Here is a 22,114-nt window from a genome sequence, read left to right on the forward strand (position 1 = left end):
ATTATAATGCCGGCCAGCATTCTTTTTTGTTTGAAGCTAGCAATGTAAATATTATGTTTAATGTTGTGGCTTATTGTGTAAATATGTGTGGAAGTTTATGTGTAATAACCAGCAAACAGGGCTAAAAATTGCACAACAATTTTATTTGTGTAATGAAACAAAAATGATATATTGCAGTATCATGGGGTTTGGTTCTGGGTCATCACATGTGGCGACTAATTGCCAATATTATATCAGTCTCCATTTTAATATATAAATTTTTTACTTTTTCTCCTGCAATTTAATAAATAAATGCTCACTGTTGTTCATTTCTTACTGGGGTAAACTGATAAGGTAATTTATGCTATGCTAACCTGATCCGGAGCAGGTTGGGTTGCAGATTAGAGATTGACAGGTCATACCACTGCATAGAGAGTACGAGTAGGACAAAAGACACAAACACAACCAAACAATTTTATTTCACTGGCACAGGTATTCAAAGAATTCCACTCACTTAAACTCAACAACTCACACACACCTAAGTCAGCAGCCTCATACACAAAGAAGCCATCACACATGCGTGAGTGTCTGTTTTGCAGACATTGCAGCAGTTTCATGCTCTTACAGGTAACTCATAGATCAGTTCTTGAAACAAAGAACTTTTGACGGTCTGGAGGGCAGAGCCCAAAAGAAGAGGTCTGGTCTGTTTCACAGGTTCAGTTTACTGTGTTAAACTGAGTTTAACGTATCAATTGCTTCTTTGTCTGAGTGGCTGCTGCTGTGTTCCTGAATAAATCAAAGGTCAGAATTTCTGGAGCACCCTCTCAACTCACATTTCCCACACTGAAAGTTAGAGCAACATGTACAACCCCGAGTTAACGAAGATGGCGGCATTGAACGTCAACGGTAAAAGTGCAAACTTTTAATCTGTACTGCCACTGTTGTGCCTTTTCGACTCACTAATTAAGATATATGCAGAGGACCATATTCATGAATGTGCTTTTTAAGTGCAAGAAAAGGATACCTGAATGGTTCCACCTTGCCAAGGACCAAAGCAAATGTTGTTTTTCCTTGCTTTTCCTGGAACAATTCTCTCCTGAGTTACTAGATCTGAGTTCCGGGGTATCTGGAATGAGGAATTAGTTCTATTTGCGCAGGTTGTTGATTTTGCAAAACTGAAACTGTTCTGTTCAGTAGGGGTGGGTGGATCAATCCAAATATCGATAGTATCGATTTAATGCTGGTACTGACATTGAATTGTTACTAATGTGATCGGCTCGATGCGGTTCGTTTGTTTCTTTTATGTAAGTTCAGCATATTGCTCCTGATCATCAGAAAGGAGACATGTCTGTGCAAACTGCTCCCCTCTAATTCAGGCACACATTTGTCCGCTCCCTCCTCTCTGCCCAGTTGTTGCAAGCTTCAAGCTGCAGTGAGAAAAGCAGGAAAATGTATAGAGCTACTTTACAGTTGTGTTGTATTTAAAGATTATGGTGGAACGTAAAAATCACAGGGATTTATTGGTCACTACAATTTGACAAATTGATGAACTGCTTTCTACATACTCTGCCTTTATAAGTTGAAAGTGCTAGTATAGGTTTTAGTATCGGTAATACTGGCAACACTTGTGTAGCTGTTGGCATGATAACATTGATTATACATTTTGGATCACTATCAGGGTTCATGTCATTGTTGTAAATTCCCATATGGAAAAGAAATAGTAAAAACTTATATGATTTACTCATGAAAGTGGCCACTTTCATGAGTAAATCATATAAGGCTTACATGATTTACTCATGAAAGTGGCCACTTTCTCATTACTTTCATATATTGTTTTAGTAAGTATCCAAAACATACAAGTTTCATTTATATAATTTTTCAAGGGATCTTATATCTGTTTTCACTCTTGTATGCTTTTCATACAAGTTTCACACAAGACAGATACAAACTTTATAAGATTAATATATATCTTTTCCATATGGGTTGTTTAAGGTTTACATTATTTATGTTATGTTATTTTATGCAGTTCAAGTTATGGTGCTTTTATTTTTTTTATTAAGTCAAGCTTGCGAAGTCCCACTGTTTCCTTTTCAGAAGAAAAAAGAAAACCTGTAAGCGCGTAGCAAGAATGAACTTGTAAGGCTCTTTGTTAAAAGTCATGTTAAGTGGCATGGAGTTGAACTAGACACTTATAAGGAAACGTCAGAAGAATGATGACTAATTCCTTTTTTGCAGCATACAGCCAGCGAGGTATTTACTGATTTATCTTGTTTCGTTTTACAGTGTTATTTTAGGTGCTTTTAGTCTTTATTTTATTAATGCTATGTAGTTTTCACGGTGGCTTTGGAGAGAAGTGTTCAAATAAACCAGTGACAGAAAACCAATTGTGTCTGCCTGTGCTGCGAGGGAATTATAACCTGTATTTACTTTGCAGCATCACAGAACCCTATAGGAATTTCGTCTTAAAATTGGCTTGAAGTGTGACGTTTCCACTGAGTTCTTACTGTGTTTTTTAAAGTGCGCTGCAGATTCTCTGCAAATATGTTTAATATGTGCAACTTGTTAAGCCGTACCATACAAAAACTACCAAATGAAGTGTAAACTGTGTGTTGAATTTTCACAGGAATGTGCATGTATTCGTTTGGTGATTTAAAACATATATAAAATGTGATTATACTTGATTTTTATATAGTGTTTTTTTTCTTTTTAAATTTTTAATCTACTGGAATTTCAGAACACGCACCAAGAACACCTGTTCAGTCAATAAAGCAAATTTCAATTTTCGACAAATTAAAGCATAGTTACGCAGAGTTCTAATGTGCACACATCCCCTCAGGGGGAAAAAGTAGCACTGAGCGTGCTAAAATAATTAACTGATTTAAAATGTTTATTTAATCCAGTATTTCTCAATTATTATTATGCCCCCCCCCCCCAGGAAGAAAAAAACATTTCACGCCCCCCGCAACTTACGTACAACTTAAGTACACCTCTGTTTAACACTTTATCCTTATTTACATTAAAGAAAACAAAAAAGAAAGAAATATAGATCACTTTACAACAAAGAATAATATTATTAACATGTTTTTTAACAATAATAATAATAAATTCAAACTAAACAGCAACATTAACTCAGGAGCACAATATATTAAACACTTTAACCTACAAAACAAAAATGAATAAAACAATTTGCTGATTTTTTTCTTTTATCAAAATAACAAAGTCAGGATTAATGGCTACAATGAGCATGTTTTGTAGTGCACAGCTTTTCAAAGTGGGGTTTGAAGCAGGATATTGCAACTCTCAGCTCCTGCTCAATGTGAACTGCAGTCTCAATGTGGAGTCAGATGTCATGTCAATGAATTGGTTCTCCTCTGCAAAGCTGAAACCAGTTGGTGCTGGTCCTTTGAAAGGATCTCTCACCCAGTCATACTGGGAACTGTTTTCATGGAAGTATTTTTTGAAGTATCCGATCAATGATGAAATATGCTGCTTGATTTATGGAGTCACTGAGGTGGCATCATAGTCAGTAGTGTCAACAAATTCATGCAGGTTCTCGAATGAATTTGTGTTTCCTTCATCGAGTCGCCTGCCCCACATTGCAAGCTTTCGAGTGAAAGAACTGATCTTGTCTGTGACTTGAGGGAGGTTTTTATCTTTCCCTTGAAGCTATAGATTTCTTTCATTTAGCTTTCCAAATATGTCACTCAGGTAGGCCAGTTTTGCCAGGAAGCTCTCATCACTAAAATTTTCTGAGACTTCGTACTTGTGCTCCTGCTCCAAAAACATTCTTATCTGCTCTCTGAGCTCAAAAACTCGGGACAAGACTTTTCCTTGTGACAGCCACTTTGTGTCACTGTGAAACAGCACAGCTTGCTGTTCGGCTCCCATCTCCTCACAGATAGCAGAGAACACTCTTGTTTTTAGTGGTCTGGTCTTTATAAAATTGACTACACCAATACTTTCAGTCATAACCTCACTTAATTCAGAGGAAAGGTGCTTTGAGGGCAGTACTTCTCTGTGTATAATACAGTGTGTCCTCTCAGCTTTAGGTAAGACCTTGATGAGTGCCTGAAGTCATTTTGTCATCCCTGCCATGGTTTGTGCACCATCACTGCAAATACCAATGCAGTTCTCCCACTTTAGCCCATTCTCAACCAGGAAGCAGTCCAGCATTTGGAATAATTCTTTAGCTGTGGCTCTGTCTATGACGTATTTACAAAAAAGTTTATTTACTCCAAGTCATATCTCCCACTCTGTGCAGTATGTGTGCATACTCAGTGCAATAACATCATAGAGCTAATAGACCCGTCACTACCCGATCCGTACCAGAAACCCAATCGGTACCACGCATGTGCATAAGGTGTCTACTTCCGGTCGAAGCATTTTACGATAGTTACGGGTCAGAGTATCTGTTAAGATGTTAAGAATAATAATAGTCTTGAAATGTTTGCAATAATGAAACATTTCAAAATAATGTAGACAAAAACGAAAAATAAAAAGATAGTTACGGATCATGACTCCCCGATCCTTACTGCGCATGTGCAAAGTCGGACCGTAGAAATCGGGTCTACCCGATCCGTACCGCGCATGTGCAGATGTTTTCTTCTTCTTCTCTTTCGTTTAATGGCAGTTTACTCCCCAGTGTACGAGGATACCACCACCTGCTGACTGAGCGAATGAGCCCTATTTTAAACTAGAGATGGACCGATCCGATATTACGTATCGGTATCGGTCCGATACTGACCTAAATTACTGGATCGGATATCGGAGAGAAATAAAAAATGTAATCCGATCCATTAAATATCAAAAAAGCACCTCACAAAACTTGCGACATGGCGTAACTCGGCTCATAACCGTAGCACGTCGGAGCAGTATGCATCACGTGATAGAGCGGCTGTGGCGTGCGGGACCTGTCGGCGGTCTGGTTGAGCATTTGGAGCCTCACTACCAAACCGGCATTTCATCCCCAAACCAACACATAACAACACCTGCAGTGGTTGGGTTGCATATTTATGACCACAATTTGAGCCCATAGGGAACATTCACCATTGCTGTGTCATAAAAAAATCAAATGATCAATTTTGACGTTTGAAGAGTGTAGATCGATTGGTTCTTTACATCACTCAACACAAGCAGAACTGCATTACAAAATCAGAAGACTCATCGTCCACATTCAGAAGCACATCTCTGTATAGTGACAGTTCTTATGATTTAAACAGGCAAATGTTCAGCATTCAAACTACAGATGAACAATAGTCAAAGCTAGATGTTTCCCCCGTTATGTCGGTATCAGCTAGTCAAGTACACACCTACACAGTATGTCAACAAACCTTGAAAAAAAGCCACAGAAAAAAATAAACGAATGATTACTGGTAAGGGTCTCTATATATTAGTATGTACAACGGGTATGTTGTGACGTACCTTCAAAATTACAGTGGTCCCTAGCTATGACGCGGTTCACTTTTCGCGACCTCACTGTTTTGCAGATTTTTTTAGTGCAATTTTGCATGCTTTTTTAAAAAAAAAAATTATTTTTTACAGCGCATTGTGTTCTGCGTCCTGATCGGCTGTAGGCCATTGTCGATCTCCTCCGTGCCCTCTCTCATGTACAGTACCGCTGTATCAGAACCGCTACATCGACCGCTAGCGGTGTGACTGTGCTGTACTGTATGTTTGTAAGTTTTCTCCCCAACAAACACAGCAATGTCAATGAAACATTTTGCACTGTCAAAGGCACCTGCAGTAGCACTCAAAAGGCAGAGGAAGATAGCCATTGCACAAAAAGTTGGACTTCTGATTCATTGATTCATTAAGGATTTATTAATGTTGAATTCTCTGGCAGCTGCTCTATTCCCATGTTCTGGACCTGAAAGCAGGGTTTGATCTTTGTTTTCATTCTATAATACTGGACTTATTTTTCTACAAAGGTTTGAACTTTGAGAGTGTTTAAACAAGAGAGAAAAGTGTGAAAATGTTCATGCCTGTCTGAGAAAAGTGTATAAAGTGTGTAGTGAGGGGTTTTACACCCTTAACACATCTATAATAATTGTAAAAAATAAAGTTGGCTAGTTCACAGATTTCACCTATCGCTGGTTATTTTTAGAACATAACACCCGCGATAAACGAGGGACCACTGTATACAAATACTGAGAAATATAAAATTTGAATCCTTTCTCTCTTTTGCTCTGAGGCGCGGGGGAAAAAATATCAACAAGACGATGAACATCATCTACAGATATATTCGGTACATGCCCATCTTGAGAAATGATCGCCACTTGATTCATCCATTTGGTTGACTTGTTTTGGAAAACCCAACCATAAACAAGGAGTGAAACAAAGTGCTATACAGGAGTTTCCCCACCGGAAGTAGCGAAACATGCTAAGAGGAGAAATCCCGTATCCAAGGACAACGCCAGGCGCCATGCAGCCACTCAAATCACGTAATCAAGAATCGCGGAAAGTGTAGCGTTGGCTTATGGTTGGTTTAAAGAGTGTGCGCTTACACTGTGATAATATATTATCTATAAACTATATAGACTGTGCAAGAGACTTGAACTACACATATTTATATTCTATATAGATGCAATGATTTATTGAAACGTGTGCAAACATACATGGGCATACACCATATACTGTAAGGAAAAAACTAAGTTTGCAGAATTCCAGTGAGCTTGAAAGTCGACATTTAGTGTTCTGTCCTCACTAAGTATTGTCCTCATGAACGTAGACTCAGCTATACAGACAGCTAAACACTCTCCTAATTAAAATCCAATGAACAGGCTGATGTGTTGAGTTGGAAGATTTAATAAGGAAAAAGTGTGAAACTGTTGACAAAACCAGAAATAAACCAATAAAAATGTCGCATCAATATACAATATAACAAACACACCAGTAAGTCACATATTCAAAAATATGAGCACAATATTTATCTACTTAGTGAGTCCCTGAATAAAACATCAAATGAAATCACGCTCATGATCAAAATGTTAAAGAAACCACATGGCATAGGAGCTAGCTTGACCTTACTAGCTTAGGTGATACACCCATTCAAATAAAATTCAAACTACAAACTATATCACACTTTCACAACAAATAATAATGAACACAAGTTGACTCAATGATAACAAACAATATTACTTACAGATGATGCCGTTTATTAACTTGTGAAGACATGGATGGCAACAGAGGTGAAACTGCCTGTGGCTAGATCTTGCAGAGTAAAAATACAACCACTACAACAACACAACAAAACAACCACTAGAGGGCAAACTGCAGAACAGAAAATACCTAATGCCAGCATATTTAGTGTCGCCACATTTATTCCTCAACACAGCCTGAGCTCCAGGCAAGCTTTCTTGTCATTTCTATAAGTAGATTTTAGAACCAGTCTTCTTGAAGTTCTCCTTTGGATGTTGGCTGCTTTCCAGTTTTCTGTCAAGTAGAGGTGAGGCGTATGTCATGTAGTTTTGAACTTATTCAAGCAGTTTTGCTGAGTTTACCAAATAAAAAGGATATAAAGGAAATGAAACACCATGTTGAATTTGTTTTGATAGTTTTGCAGTTCATCATGAACTCTTGTGACCATAAAAACACAGGAGGGCAGATGTTTCCTCTGGAAGTGTTTTTATATGTGCATATTTTCCCCATGGCAACTTGGAAAAAAAGCGCGCTGTCAGGCTTGTTCATCAGAAGTTCTTGTTGTGCACATGACTGTGGGGGATTACGCCATAAAGGAAAGGCCTGCTTTAATCGCAGCCTCACAGGAAAGCAATGCATTCCTTCCAAAGGGATTTAATTTCTGATTTTCAGAATGTCAAGCTACTTTAATGTGGTTGTACCTCAGGCGGCAAAGCAGGTCATCTACGAATCGGAAGGTTGGTGGTTTGATTCCTGGCTTCTCCCCAATCTGCATGCCAAATATCCTTGGGCAAGATACTAACCCAGGGGTCGGCAACCCTAGCCACGCGTTTTTTTTTTCTTCGTTTTTTTTAACGGTATAAACAATGAAAGGTGGTGGATTGGCCAGATGCTGGCCCGTGTGTAAAAATAACTCAGTTGTTTGATGGTGGCTATGGCAGAGCTTCCAAAGATTCAGTAACATTAGCAAGTGGTGGAGGCCAGCAGGTGAATGAAGGAAAGGGGAGGCAGGAGGAGGAGAGACCTGAGGCAGGGCCGGTCCGAGTGTCAGGTGAACTGAAGTTCAGGTAAGAAGTTATGACCTGCAGTCTATCTGGGTCAGATATAAACCAAGTTTAGGTGTAGTTTATTTTCGCTGTGCTGACTTTTTACAGTCAGCTACAATAACTCGTACTGCGTACTAGCTAGCATGATGGAGTTTCTATACAGCTCGGTGGGTGCTATGATCTTAGTGACAGTGAACTTTATTTTATTCATATCGTTAGGTTGTAGAGTTGCCAACCGTCCCATAAAAAGACGGAATCGTCTCGCATTCAGAGAAAATATTACGCGTTTCGTATTGAGGTGAAAAGGAACAGAGTTTGTCCCGGACTTCAGCTAGAATGGAAAAAGACACAAAGCTGGATTTATTCTGCGTCTTTACGCTGCAGCTGCCTCTTCTTCTCTCATTCTCTCCCCCTCCCTCTCCTGTTGCTACTTCAATCATGAAACTGATCAATGATCAGCTGATCGGCTTTTCTCTCTTGTTTGTTTATCACTTTGCACCAGAAAGAGGAAACCAGCGGAGGTTGCGCTAAACAACAGCAGCACGTTTAAGCTTGATCAGCTGTTGTTAGAATTTATTTAATATTAATTTCTAGTATTAGCTGATGTTTGCTGGAGCCACAGCTGTAAAAGCTGCTGGTCATGATATCGGTTTGGATATGTGGTGAGAGGGAAACATGAAGATGAAACCAGGAGATGTCCTTACTGAATCATCAGAGCTGAACAGGTGATGGAGAAACAGGTTTACCTTTTAGGTGACATGAATGAGTTGAAGGGAAGTTATGAACTGTTTCTGAGAGACAAATAACACCAGGATCGTTTTCTATGTAGCTGACAGCTGGTAACTGTGCAGGGGCGGGTCTAGCAAAGTTTTGCCAGGGGGCCAGGTAGGGCATTAACAGGGAAAGGGGGGCACAAAGAAATACTTTCTTATTCTCATTTAAAATGTCTGGCTGTTATTAAATCATTATCTGAAGCTTACAACCAAAGTTTTTATCTGACGTAAAATGTATAGAAATCATACATATACCAACAAGACAGTACATCACTGTCACAACAGCATTTGTTTTCATTCAAAGGCTTTATGACTTTAATACCTGGTGGGCCGGTCTCTAGTCAAAATGCCGGGGTGATTTTTTGTCCCAGTCCATTAAAAAATAAATGGCCGGGCCAGCGGTGCACATCGCAAATTAGCTCGCATAGACACATTAGTTGTGCTGCTTTTTAATGACGGTATCTTAGCTAACAACCCCAACTACCAGATTCAACTTGTAATTGGCTAAAAATAACTTAGCCTACTGGTGAGAGGGACGTTGCTAGCTGGCAGTTTTTTCAAGCGATGTTGAAATTTCCACATTCCAACACTTCAAATGCTTCAGGAGCTGTCCGCTCAGTGCAGCATCAGCACCATGGAAATACACGAATACATCCGTAGACTCGAGACTTCACAATGCGCTTTTGGAACTTTCAGGTGTATGGACCAATGTTTTCTTTTCTGATCAAACCAGAAAGCTTTAACGAGCAGCTAGATTTGTCTCGCATTAACTGGCTGAGTTAATGCCAGTTAATGCGACATCGACGCTGCTGGTATCCATAGCTGTGCATGTTCATGGAGCTTGCATTTTCACCTGCTGGACATCACTACCTGACAAATTTGACTGTCTTCAGAACATTGCAGAGGCCTTATTGACATTTGTGGGCTCTACATATCTGTGTGAGCAGATTTTCTCTCACATAAGGAGTGTCCTCATGGAGCTGTCTGAATGCTGGACACTCGGAGACCTGTGTCTCTAAGTGGGAGACCAGAGATCAGATTAACATGTGTATTAACAAACATGCCATATTGGCTCAGTTTATTTTTCTTCTCATTGTTGTGAGGAGACCATAAATAGCATTTGCATTTTCTGTTGTACAGTTCATTTGCTGTTATGGATAAAAAGTGTCTTTTTTTTGTTTCAAAATAGCTGATAACTATTCGCTGATAGCTGCCAACATCTGTGAACAAATATATTTCTATAAAGTGGCTCTATATAGTGTGTAACTGTTAATATAGAGTGTTACTAAATTTATTGCTAATGCAATCATATGGCACATTGACTTCTGAGGAAATTTTAGATGGAACTCGTTATCAGAAAGGTTGCCTACCCCTGTACTAACCCCATGCTGCTCTCCGATGCATTCATCGGAGTGTGAATGTGTATGAATGTTAGATGTTAGATAGGCACTAACAGCTTAGGAAAAGTGCTTGTGTGATTGGGTGAATGAATTAGTTGTATAAAGTGCTTTGAGTGCTCAGAAAGAGTAGAAAAGCGCTATATAAGAACCAGTCCATTTACCATTTCATGATTTATTAATTTGTTACATGGTAGCTATTTATAAACATTGGAGAAGAATATTGTTTTGCTGAGAAAAAATGGTTACATTTTATCCATTCATCCAGTAGCTCAAGATAATTGAGATCCTATCAGGCTTGCGGGTGACTGCTGGAGCCTATCTTAGCTTTCATGGGACGAGAAGCGGGGTACACCCTGAACACGCTGCCGGTGTATCGCAGGACTAAAAGTGTACAATATGAAAGATCCTTAAAGAACAGCTAACCAGCCAGGCCTCACACCCTGAAGTGATTCCAACAATAACAAACACAAGGGAGGGCATTAGACCATCCTTAATTATGTTTAACATGAGATAAATTTTAAGTGGTTTACATGCATTACTTATTTCATCAGCGGGGGAGAAGCACACTTTCTACTGGGGCTTACACAGGACTGAGACAAGTCTAATGTAAGAAGACAAGTTGGATGTTGAAGGAGGTTTGGGTGTTCTTTTTATCAGTTATGATGTTCTTTCAGTGAATAAGCATGACATGATAAGAAAAACCAGGCTTCGTGCCCTCTTTTTGTTTCTTCCTGTGAGGCTGTGTCTTCTTCTTCTTGTCCTTAGCGGGTGACCAGCGGCGGTGGTCTGCCGCGCAACCAGTACGCTGCTGTATGTGCCGCAGGTTCTCTTGCTTGACCAACGATTATCTTCCACGCTTTTCGATCTAAGGCGATGGTTCTTGCCTGCTCGAGGTCAAGTCGAAGGCGTGATTGAATTATTTTCATAAGGACCTTGCCGACGATGGACAGTAAGCTGATGCCCCGGTAGTTTTTACATTCTCGGTTGTCGCCTTTCTTTAGGATGGGAATGACAGTCGCCTTCTTACAATTTGCTGGTATCACATTTGATGTCCAGATCAGTTTGAATAACGAGTGTAGACGTATGACGAGGACTTCTCCTCCAGCTTTGAGGGCTTCTGCCGCCACATGATCAAGGTCAGCGGTCTTGTTGTTCTTTAGCGAATGGATTGCGAGTTTGACTTCTTCTACCGTTGGTTCTGCATCAGACATTGGTGCCGCAGGAGGGTCGATGATGGGCGGCGCTGCGGCATCATCAGCATAAAAAAACTGAACTCAAGACTAAACTGAATAAAATTGAACTTAAAACATCTTCACGATGTAACGGAAGGAAACATGAACACAAAATAACACAAAACATTAGAGGAGCAAAACTCAGACCTAAATATCCTGATAAAGCAAAGCATCACAAATCAATAGGAAAACTCAAAACGCTCAAAACACTCAAACCATGACATGTGAATGTGCAAATTGAAACATGATGCAGAGCCTGCCTGAAGTAGCTCTCAGGCTTTGTTCCATTAGCTAAGAAAGTGGTTAATACTGTAATATATAGTTAAAGTATATCACTTCATATGTTATGCACTGTCTGAACCTTAAAAGGATATAGATGATAACTATTACAAGAAAAATAAGTAAGGCACAATACTGAGAAAAGTAAATTAAGAAAATTACAATAGAAATATATATATTGTGAAACAATACATGAAAAAAATCACATAATTGAATCAATTAATATAATGTACTGTATATAAGATCATTACAAAAAATAGAACTGCCATTTATAACAAACAGTAACAAAACTCCACATGTTTGAGAACTTACCGTAGCCTGACACATGGAAGTGACACAGAGAATGCAACAAAGAAACAGCCAAAATATGCAACAGCAAAACATGATGTTCAGCTGGTGTCGTCTAAAAGTGAAGCTGATCAGCTCAGGTCTGAAATTTAAAGGAACTTCTACTGTGTGTGTGTGTGTGTGTGTGTGTGTGGTGGGGGGTGGGGGGGGGGGGTGAGACTGGGTGGAAATATCATAAACAAGTGATATTGAAGTGGTTTTACAAATACCAGATACAAAATGCAAACTAAACTTCTTCATCAAAATAATTTACATGATAAGTTTACACACACTAATCATGGGTGTGAAACTTGTGGTAATTTGTGGGTTTTTAATGATTTCTTTGGACTGTTCTTTTTCCAGGGTGCAATGATTGTCCAGCACACGCTGTTAAAAAACAAACAAACAAGAATTGGGTCACAAGTTTGAATTTATTTTAGACTTTATTCAGTCCGCACAGGACCAGAGTTTACATACAAACTGAAAAATACATATCTACATATCTCTGCACATCATTGCACAAGCACTCAGAAACAACAACAACAACAACTATAATGTACTTCAGTAATATACCTCATAACTCATAACTGTTCAGTGTCAGTCTGCACACTGCTGATTTGCACACCTTTTTAATTTAGATTTTTAACTTTTATACTTGACTTTTAAATTTAGTTTTATTCTTTTATCTGGTCGGCAGTTGCACAGCAATAAGCATTTCACTGCATGTCATATTGTGTATGATTGTGTATATAACAAATTTTTTTTAATTTGATTTAATATATACACACTCACATCTGTAATAACTGGTTCTGAAGGTTATACAAAGTATTTTAACTTGACAAGGCCTATTAATGTCTCTGGAAAGGTCGTCATTTTGATGCAGGGAAAAAGAGCAGGTCAAAGAAATCGTTAAAAGCCCCAAAATACAATGGCATTAATGCTCATGATGAGTGCTGTTAGATGAGAGAAAGTAACATTTTATTAAATTAAAAATCACACAGAACAAAAACTAAGGTGATATATAAATATGTTTTATGTAAAAAAATAAAAAAGTTATTTAAGTTCAAACATTTTCACATTCTAAAAAGTGCGTTCTGTGAGCTGTCACACATGACTGAAGCTGATAAGGCAAAACCACAGGAAGGGTGTTTGTGTTCATGTACCAGTTTTGTCAGCATTTGAATTTATTTTTAGAGACAGCTCATGAAGTTCAAAAATATTTTAGGGAGGGCCAACACCAAAACAGCTAAGCAAACAAAACCAACCAAAACGTGCTAGAGCTCAGAGCAGAGGCCTGTACCATGAATCAGGATTTGGAGATTAGGGTAACATCAGCTTTAAGCCTGGGCAACTTTGCTGCAGACAGGCTGTACAAGTATTTTTAAGTATAATATAAAATGAACAAGAAAAATACATATATTGCAAACAGGTTAAATTGCGGTTTATCAGACATATATTATTTTCAAAATAGAACAATAATGTTGGTTTAACCTAATGTAAACCAAGGGAAGAAGGCTGTGACGGGTAAGGTAAGCGACCGACGGGTAAGGTAAGCGACCCATGTAGTAGGTGACGTCAGACGCCGGAGATTTGGCGGAAAAAGAACGAATGGTAGTGTAGAATTTAACAAAGTTTCTTTAGCTTCACTATTACCAGATATACTAATCAAATTGTCATATAACTAACCACTTCTGTCCTATCATCTCTAACACCCTGGAGGACAACGGGGAGAGTTTAGACGCTCTCCAAGATTACATCGACCGCTGTTTCCAAGATATAGTAATGAAGAAGGCCCAGAGTGCATCTTCCCCGGCCAAAAGTGAGACGCCGTCATCGAAGAGATGTCGCCCGGCAGACTCCCCCGGAACAACATCGCCTGCCGGCAAAGACATTGCAGACATCCTGGAGTCAATCGACAGGCGATTGTCCAGTTTCGATGCGAGGCTGTCCCTGGTGGAGATTTTACACCGGGAATTTAAATCTCTGAGAGAATCCCTGGAATTCAGTCAGCAGCAGGTGGAAACGCTTGCCGCTGAAAATGCCACGCTACGGGAGTCGGTCAAATCTCTCACTGATAACGTGACCCAGCTAAACATAGAAAACAAAAAAATAAAAGAATCCGTTATCGATCTACAAGCCCGTAGCATGAGAGATAATCTTGTGTTTTCTGGTATTCCAGAATCTCCCGGAGAGGACGCGGAGGCAACGGTGAAAAGCTTCATTAAAATCCACCTGAAGCTGCCGGAGGACACCGTAAAAAACATCGACTTCGATAGAGTGCATCGCTTGGGGGGCGTGAGGTCGCGGACCGGGAGACCACGTCCCATTGTGGCCAAATTCGGCCAATTCAAACAGAAGGAGCAGGTGAAGAGTCGCGGCAGGGAGCTGAAAGGAACGGACTTCAGCGTGAACGACCAGTTCCCCAAAGAGATCCTGGAACGACGCATGGCCTTTGCGATGCATGGCGCTCCCTCCACCCCAACAGTAAGGAATATTCTTTTTTCTCACATGTTCATCACTCCTATTCTCGTCTGGATTATTTTTTGGTCAGCAGCTCACTGCTGAGTGACATTTCAGACACTGAGATTCACCCTATAGCTGTCAGCGATCATGCTCCTGTATCTTTAACATTGATGCACAAGAATAATACTACACCAAGTAAAAACTGGAGATTTAACACATCACTGCTCAAAGATGAAGACTTTATTAAATATTTTAAAAAAGAATGGACTTTATATTTAGACTTTAACGACACTCCCGGAACATCTGCTTCTGTTCTATGGGAAGCAGGGAAAGCTGTGATGAGAGGTAGAATAATTTCTTTCTCATCACATAAAAAGAAAGAAGAAAACAAAAATATTCAGGAATTAGAAAAAAACATCAAATCCTTAGAAGAAGCCTACGCGTCCCACCAAGATCAAGAAATAATGAACAAAATATGCAAAACAAAACTAGAATTAAATGAAATTATTAATAAAAAAACAGAATTCCTAGTACAAAGACTTCGCTTGCAGAATTTTGAACACAGTAACAAATCCGGTCGATTTCTAGCTAACCAGTTAAAAATAAATAAAGAAAAAACAATTATATGTGCTGTTAAAGATCTATCGGGGAACACAATATATGACCCGGGAAGAATAAACAACATTTTTAGGGATTTCTATGAAACTTTATATTCACCACAAATAAACCCATCTAATAATGAAATTGATCAGTTTCTTGACAACGTAAATCTTCCGAAATTACTAGACAGTCAAGCAATGGCACTGGATTCGCCACTGACGCCAGGTGAACTCCAGGAAGCCCTGATAAGTATGCCCAATAATAAGGCTCCAGGTCCCGACGGCTTTCCTGCAGAATTCTACAAAGAATTCTGGACAATTTTGGCACCAGTATTCCGCGGAATGTTGCAGGAAATCAAGGAAAATGGCAGACTTCCATCAAATATGAATTCTGCCAACATTAGTCTCCTACTAAAACCAGGCAAGGACCCTTTATTTCCCTCAAGCTATCGTCCAATATCTCTTATAAATGTAGACCTCAAAATAATCTGCAAAGCTCTCTCAAAGAGACTAGAGAAAATAACCCCCCTTTTAATTCATCCTGACCAAACTGGTTTCATAAAAGGTAGACACTCATCAACAAACACTCGTAGATTACTTAATTTGATAGACTACTCATGCAGTAAAAACATTGAAACCATAATATTATCTCTAGATGCAGAAAAAGCATTTGACAGAGTAAACTGGAAATTTCTATTTGCAACTTTACACAAATTTGGAACCTCTTTCATAAACTGGATAAGAATATTATACAATTCTCCAACAGCTTGTATCAGGACAAATGACCAGACATCCTCCAGCTTCTGTCTCCTGAGGGGCACCAGGCAGGGATGCCCACTCTCCCCTTCACTTTTTGCAATTTTTATCGAACCACTAGCGGCAGCATTTAGACAGGCCACAAAAATTAAGGGCATAAAATGTAAGAACGTAGAACATAAAATCAGTCTCTATGCAGATGATGTGTTGCTTTTTCTGCAAAACTCACAAACCAACCTTTCTGAGGTAATTACTCTAATAAACTGGTTTTCAAGAGTTTCAGATTATTCAATTAACTGGTCAAAATCTGCAGTTCTTCCCATTAACTGCTCCTTCCATAACTCTTCTTCTGCCCCACTACAATCTGGAAACATTAAATATTTGGGTATTAATGTTTCTCCTAAGCTTTCAGACTTAACTAAATTAAACCACATCCCACTTCTAAAGAAAGTAGAAGGCGATCTGACTAGATGGAAATCTTTACCCATATCACTCATGGGAAGGGTCGCCACTATAAAAATGATGATCTTGCCAAAAATAAATTACTTATTTTTAATGATCCCTAACAAACCATCACAAGATTGGTTCAGATCTCTGGATTCATATATTTCTAAAGTCCTTTGGAAAGATAAACCCCAGCGTATCAGCTTAAAAACGCTACAAAGAACTAAGGATAAAGGAGGATTAGATCTGCCTAATTTTCAACAATACTTTTTAGCCAACAGGCTTCAGTTCATTTCAGAATGGTTAAAACATACTGTCATGGCCTGGGTCTAGGGACCCAGGGCTCATGTATTTTCAGTGTATGTTTATGTTTATGTTTTCCCGTGTGGTGTTTTGGTTTGCTCTCCGTTTCTCCATGTGTCTCCCCGTGAGCTTCCGGAGGTGTGGGTTCGCTGAGGAGACTGCGAACCCGGAAGTGTTTCTGCTCCAGAGACAGCCGCACCTGCCGCTCGTCGTCCTCTGCCAGCTGCAGCAGATTACGCTCGTCAAGGGAACGGCATTTAAGACTGCAGCTGAGCTGAGGCCGACGCTGGATCCTTGAGTCAGAACTCGTCAGTACCGCCGTGGGCTTTTGTTAAACCTCCTAGTTAATAGATTTCCTCCTAACCTTCTGTTTGTTTGTGTTACCAGGAATCTGGAGCGGAGTGTGCTTTAAAGTCACGGTGTGGGAATTGGAGTTTTTTGGAGTCGCAACTTTTCACCTTTCACGGACATCTGCACTGTGTGGGATTCAGGGAGAATCACCACGGGACCACAGTGCCTGGATTTTTGTATATAGTTGTGTGTTTTTCACCTCCTGTAAATAAATCCACTGTCCTTCACTAAGAGTCTCGCGTTTGGGCCCTACTTTCACTGCCACTCCACGGTCTGCCACCGCAGCCCGTGACAGAAGGATCCAGCCATTATGGGCCCAGCGGACACAGGGACCGTCTCACAGGAGGAGTTGCTTGCCCGGCTCTGGAGTTACTGTCGGAGCATTCTCCAGAGGGCAGATCCTCATCAGAGACACTTACAGGTCGTATTTTTCGATTCCTTCCTTTCATCAACCACCTTATCTGTGAGCTTTTTGGACATTAAAAGACTAATTTCGATTATAACCACGCTGAGGGCAAGTTCCTGCTTTGAGCTGTTTGGTTTGGGCTGTCCGGGCGAGGAGGATGTGGCGACCTCCCTGGGAGCCCTTGCTGCCTATTTCTTTTGTTATGGGCAGATAGCCTCCCCACCGTCGCTTGCAGCTCACTTGTTGGACCCTCCATTGCGGGGGAAACGTTTTACACGCCCTCTGCACCTCACCACATCTCCACTCACCTCCGCGGCATGTGCTGAGTCAGCAGACCAAGGACCGGCAGCTCAAAACCACACAGCTGCTTTCCTGTCCGGCCGGCTGGTGGAACCTCAGCCTGACACGCTGGCCCCGGCATCGTTAAAGAAGCGACGCTTGCGCCGCCGGCGCTCCTCACCGCAGCCAGACTCTAAAACTTTCCAACAGCCGGCTGTGGTGAGTCATATGGACAATTCATCTTCACTCACCTCATCTGTTTATTCACTGGACTGTGTGAAAGCTAACCCCGTAGCACCGCCAGCCGCCCAGCCTGTAGCCGTAGCACAGCCAGCCCCCCAGCCTGTAGCCGTAGCACAGCCAGCCGCCCAGCCTGTAGCCGTAGCACAGCCAGCCGCCCAGCCTGTAGCCGTAGCACAGCCAGCCGCCCAGCCTGTAGCCGTAGCACAGCCAGCCGCCCAGCTGGTGGCTCAGTCTTCGGTCCGGTCGGCCTCTCGTCCTCATCCTCAGTTGGAGGCTGATGTGCCTGCTGGAACAACCCTGCCATTATTTCACCCGCCTGTTGTTTCTACATCGCTGTCCAGTCCACCACGAGTAGCTGCCACACCATCATCACCATCCGCATCACCTGCTCGACCGTCATCTTCACCACCTGCAGCTGCCGCATCGCCATCTCCACCTCCGGATCGGCCATCTGTGGCTGCGCTGCAGCCGGAGGAGCTCAGCGAGCCCGAGGAGCTCAGCGAGCCAGAGGAGCCCGCACCGCCAGCTGCGGAGCCCAGCGAGCTAATGCCGGAGGAACTCAGCGAGCCGGAGGAGCCCGCACCGCCAGCTGCGGAGCCCAGCGAGCCGGAGGAGCCCGCACCGCCAGCTGCGGAGCCCAGCGAGCCGGAGGAGCCCGCACCGCCAGCTGCGGAGCCCAGCGAGCCGGAGCTCGAAGAGACTGGTGAGCCCGCGCTGCCACCGGAGGAGCTCGGAGGTCCGGAGGGATCCGCTGAACCAGAGCTGGAGGTCGGCGTGCCGGAGGGGCTGCCACGTCCAGCAGCCCGGCCGCCACGTCCAGCAGCCCGGCCGCCACGTCCTGCAGCCCGGCCGCCACGTCCTGCAGCCCGGCCGCCACGTCCTGCAGCCCGGCCGCCACGTCCTGCAGCCCGGCCGCCACGTCCAGCAGCCCGGCCGCCACGTCCTGCAGCCCGGCCGCCACGTCCTGCAGCCCGGCCGCCACGTCCTGCAGCCCGGCCGCCACGTCCTGCAGCCCGGCCGCCACGTCCTGCAGCCCGGCCGCCACGTCGGGAATCGTGGGTTGTGCTGGGGAGGGAGCTGCAACGCCGCCGCCACCGGACCCTTGGCCGCCCGCCGGAGCTGCAGCGCCGCCGCCATGGCACCCGTGGCAGGCCGCCTGAAGCGTTCTGCTTCCATCACGGGGTTGGAGGTAGGCCGCCAGAACTGTTTTCCCACCACTGCCTGACCTATAGCGGGTTTTGCCTGTTTTCCGGTCCACTGGGTCGGCCGCCAGAACTGTTGCTGCCACCATGGCAGTGGTTGGACTATTGAACTGGGTTTTTTCTTTTTTGTTGTCTAGTGTTGACGGAGTGGTTTTGGGGCCCTCCGTCCTGGACCCCCCACCACCCGCCCGGGGTTGGTTGTACTGTGGGTTTTGTTTTGTGTTTGGTTTCTTTTGGGTCGTCGGGAGCCGACCCTTAGAGGGGGGGTACTGTCATGGCCTGGGTCTAGGGACCCAGGGCTCATGTATTTTCAGTGTATGTTTATGTTTTCCCGTGTGGTGTTTTGGTTTGCTCTCCGTTTCTCCATGTGTCTCCCCGTGAGCTTCCGGAGGTGTGGGTTCGCTGAGGAGACTGCGAACCCGGAAGTGTTTCTGCTCCAGAGACAGCCGCACCTGCCGCTCGTCGTCCTCTGCCAGCTGCAGCAGATTACGCTCGTCAAGGGAACGGCATTTAAGACTGCAGCTGAGCTGAGGCCGACGCTGGATCCTTGAGTCAGAACTCGTCAGTACCGCCGTGGGCTTTTGTTAAACCTCCTAGTTAATAGATTTCCTCCTAACCTTCTGTTTGTTTGTGTTACCAGGAATCTGGAGCGGAGTGTGCTTTAAAGTCACGGTGTGGGAATTGGAGTTTTTTGGAGTCGCAACTTTTCACCTTTCACGGACATCTGCACTGTGTGGGATTCAGGGAGAATCACCACGGGACCACAGTGCCTGGATTTTTGTATATAGTTGTGTTTTTCACCTCCTGTAAATAAATCCACTGTCCTTCACTAAGAGTCTCGCGTTTGGGCCCTACTTTCACTGCCACTCCACGGTCTGCCACCGCAGCCCGTGACACATACCCTCTTAGATGAGCCCTGGCTAGATGTTGAACAGGCACTATGCAATGACCTAGAGATTTCAGACCTACCATTTATCAGCTCAAACATCAAAAGATATGAATGCTTCAAAAGTGTTAACATCAGCTCTTCTCTGACAGCATGGTGGGAGTTTCTAAAAATAACGGAGTCTTCATTAATCCCATGCAAACGTACACCTATCTGGAATAACCCTGACATATTACAAAACAATAATATGATTAATTTTCCAGAATGGAGTTGTAAAGGAATTAAATACTTAGAACATATATTAGAGGGAACAGAATTTATTTCATTTGACAGACTAGTTGCACAATATGGGATCAACAAGAAAAGGTTTTTAGAATATCAACAAATTAAATCCATAGTAAAAAAGAAATTTTACCCCAGTCAAGCTGAATTACAAACACCACCAAGTGTGGTACATTTTCTTACTCTTAAATCCCCCAAATTATTATCTAAAATATACAGAACACTTTCTAAAATAGATGAATCAGTATCCCTTCCTATTGCAAAGTGGGAAGCAGATTTATCAGTAAGCTTAGACCAAAACTTCTGGTCTCAGGTATGCTTAAAAACCTTTAAATTGATTAAAAATCCCAGTCTGCAATTAATACAATACAAAATACTACATAGAGTGCACTATACTGGTCATCGGATGTTCGAGATGGGCTTTACATCTTCCAACAACTGCTCACACTGTCAAGGCAATACACCAGACAATTACATCCACGCTCTTTGGTTCTGTTCACCAGTTCAGAAGTTTTGGCGTGAGATATGTGAAGACTTATCAAAGTGTCTGAAATGTAAAATTCCAGCCTCCCCTTTAGTGTGCTTCTTGGGAAAATTGGACGATGTCACTACAGAAACTAATACAGTCCACATGGTTTTTACTGCCCTATGCATCGCCAAGAAAACGATCCTCATGAACTGGAAAAATAAAAATAATCTTAATTCTAGCCAATATAGAAACCATCTAATAGATCACATTAGTCTTGATACAGCCTCTGCCACCACATTAGATCAATCCCTCTGGGCTCCTTTGATCGGCTCCGTCACCTAGAGGGGGTGGGGGGTCGTGGTTTGGTCCCGTCTTAGCTATTGTGGTTGATGTGGAGGTTGGGACGGGCTTAGGGCGCCTGGAGGACCCCTAGAGACGTTATCCCGGGAGGGCTCAACCCGGGGGGCTGTGGTCATAACCTGGTCAGTGGCTCTGGTCGCTCTTAGAGGGTGTTCTCCTCGTGGCTGCGTGCAGCGGGGGTTGGGGGATGGTCTGTGCTGGCGGACGTAGGTTACTGGCCTGGTGGCCTGGCTGCCCCAGAGTGGATCCGGGGCAGGCGGGGGGGCTTGGGGTTCGGGGGTGCTTCGTCTCCGTGATGGGGCTCTGGCTGGGCCTTGGGGCTTTGGTCCTAGTCGGTGTGTCGCCGAGGTTGTGGGCGGGTGGGTGCACGGGGGCTCAGCCCTGGCGCAGGGGGCCTCTGGTGCATCGGCCTAACTGGGGGGCTCTTTAACTGGCGGGGAGGTTGTTCCATCCTTGCAGAAGTCCACTCTGCAGGTGGGGGAGAGACATAGGAGAGGTGGAGAACAAACCTAACCTGGGTGTCTGTTGTCTTGTGTAGTCTGGGAGATGATTGAATGTTAGGGTGGGTACAGTTTCCTCTGCGGTGGGGTAGGGTGGGCTTCCCTGGGTCCTGTGGGGCTTGGCGGTGCTGCTGCCGTAGGCCCCGGACTGGATGGGCCTGGACTCCCTTGCCTTGGTGGGTGCCAGAGGACGGGGGTGCCTACTGGGGTCAGCGGGGGAGCTGGCCCTAGGGAGGAGCATCTTGCCCCTCCTTTCTTTTCCTCCCCATCCCCGGCTGCCTCCCTCTTCCCGCTCCACCACACCCACCCACACAGGTAGGGCCTTGGGGTGTGGGTGTGTCACCAGGGTGCAGGGGAGACATCCCCCCCCTCTGTCCCCTTCTGGCCACCTGTGCCTC

At 43.1% G+C, this 22,114-nt stretch overlaps 1 protein-coding gene across 1 annotated transcript in view; it reads right to left on the reverse strand.

Moving 5' to 3' along the window:
- LOC134629683 (perforin-1-like) overlaps positions 1-7,891 on the reverse strand; it is a 40,300-nt gene extending 32,409 nt beyond the window's left edge. Inside the window, exons 1-2 of the mRNA XM_063477208.1 lie at positions 7,802-7,891; positions 7,573-7,631 (exon numbers count right to left, since the gene is read on the reverse strand). Of these exons, the coding sequence (XP_063333278.1) occupies positions 7,573-7,631; positions 7,802-7,891 (149 nt within the window). The remainder of the gene's footprint in view (positions 1-7,572; positions 7,632-7,801) is intronic.
- Positions 7,892-22,114: the final 14,223 nt, after the last annotated feature.

Source organism: Pelmatolapia mariae, linkage group LG6, assembly GCF_036321145.2.
Source record: "Pelmatolapia mariae isolate MD_Pm_ZW linkage group LG6, Pm_UMD_F_2, whole genome shotgun sequence".
Classification (NCBI taxonomy): Eukaryota; Metazoa; Chordata; class Actinopteri; order Cichliformes; family Cichlidae; genus Pelmatolapia; species Pelmatolapia mariae.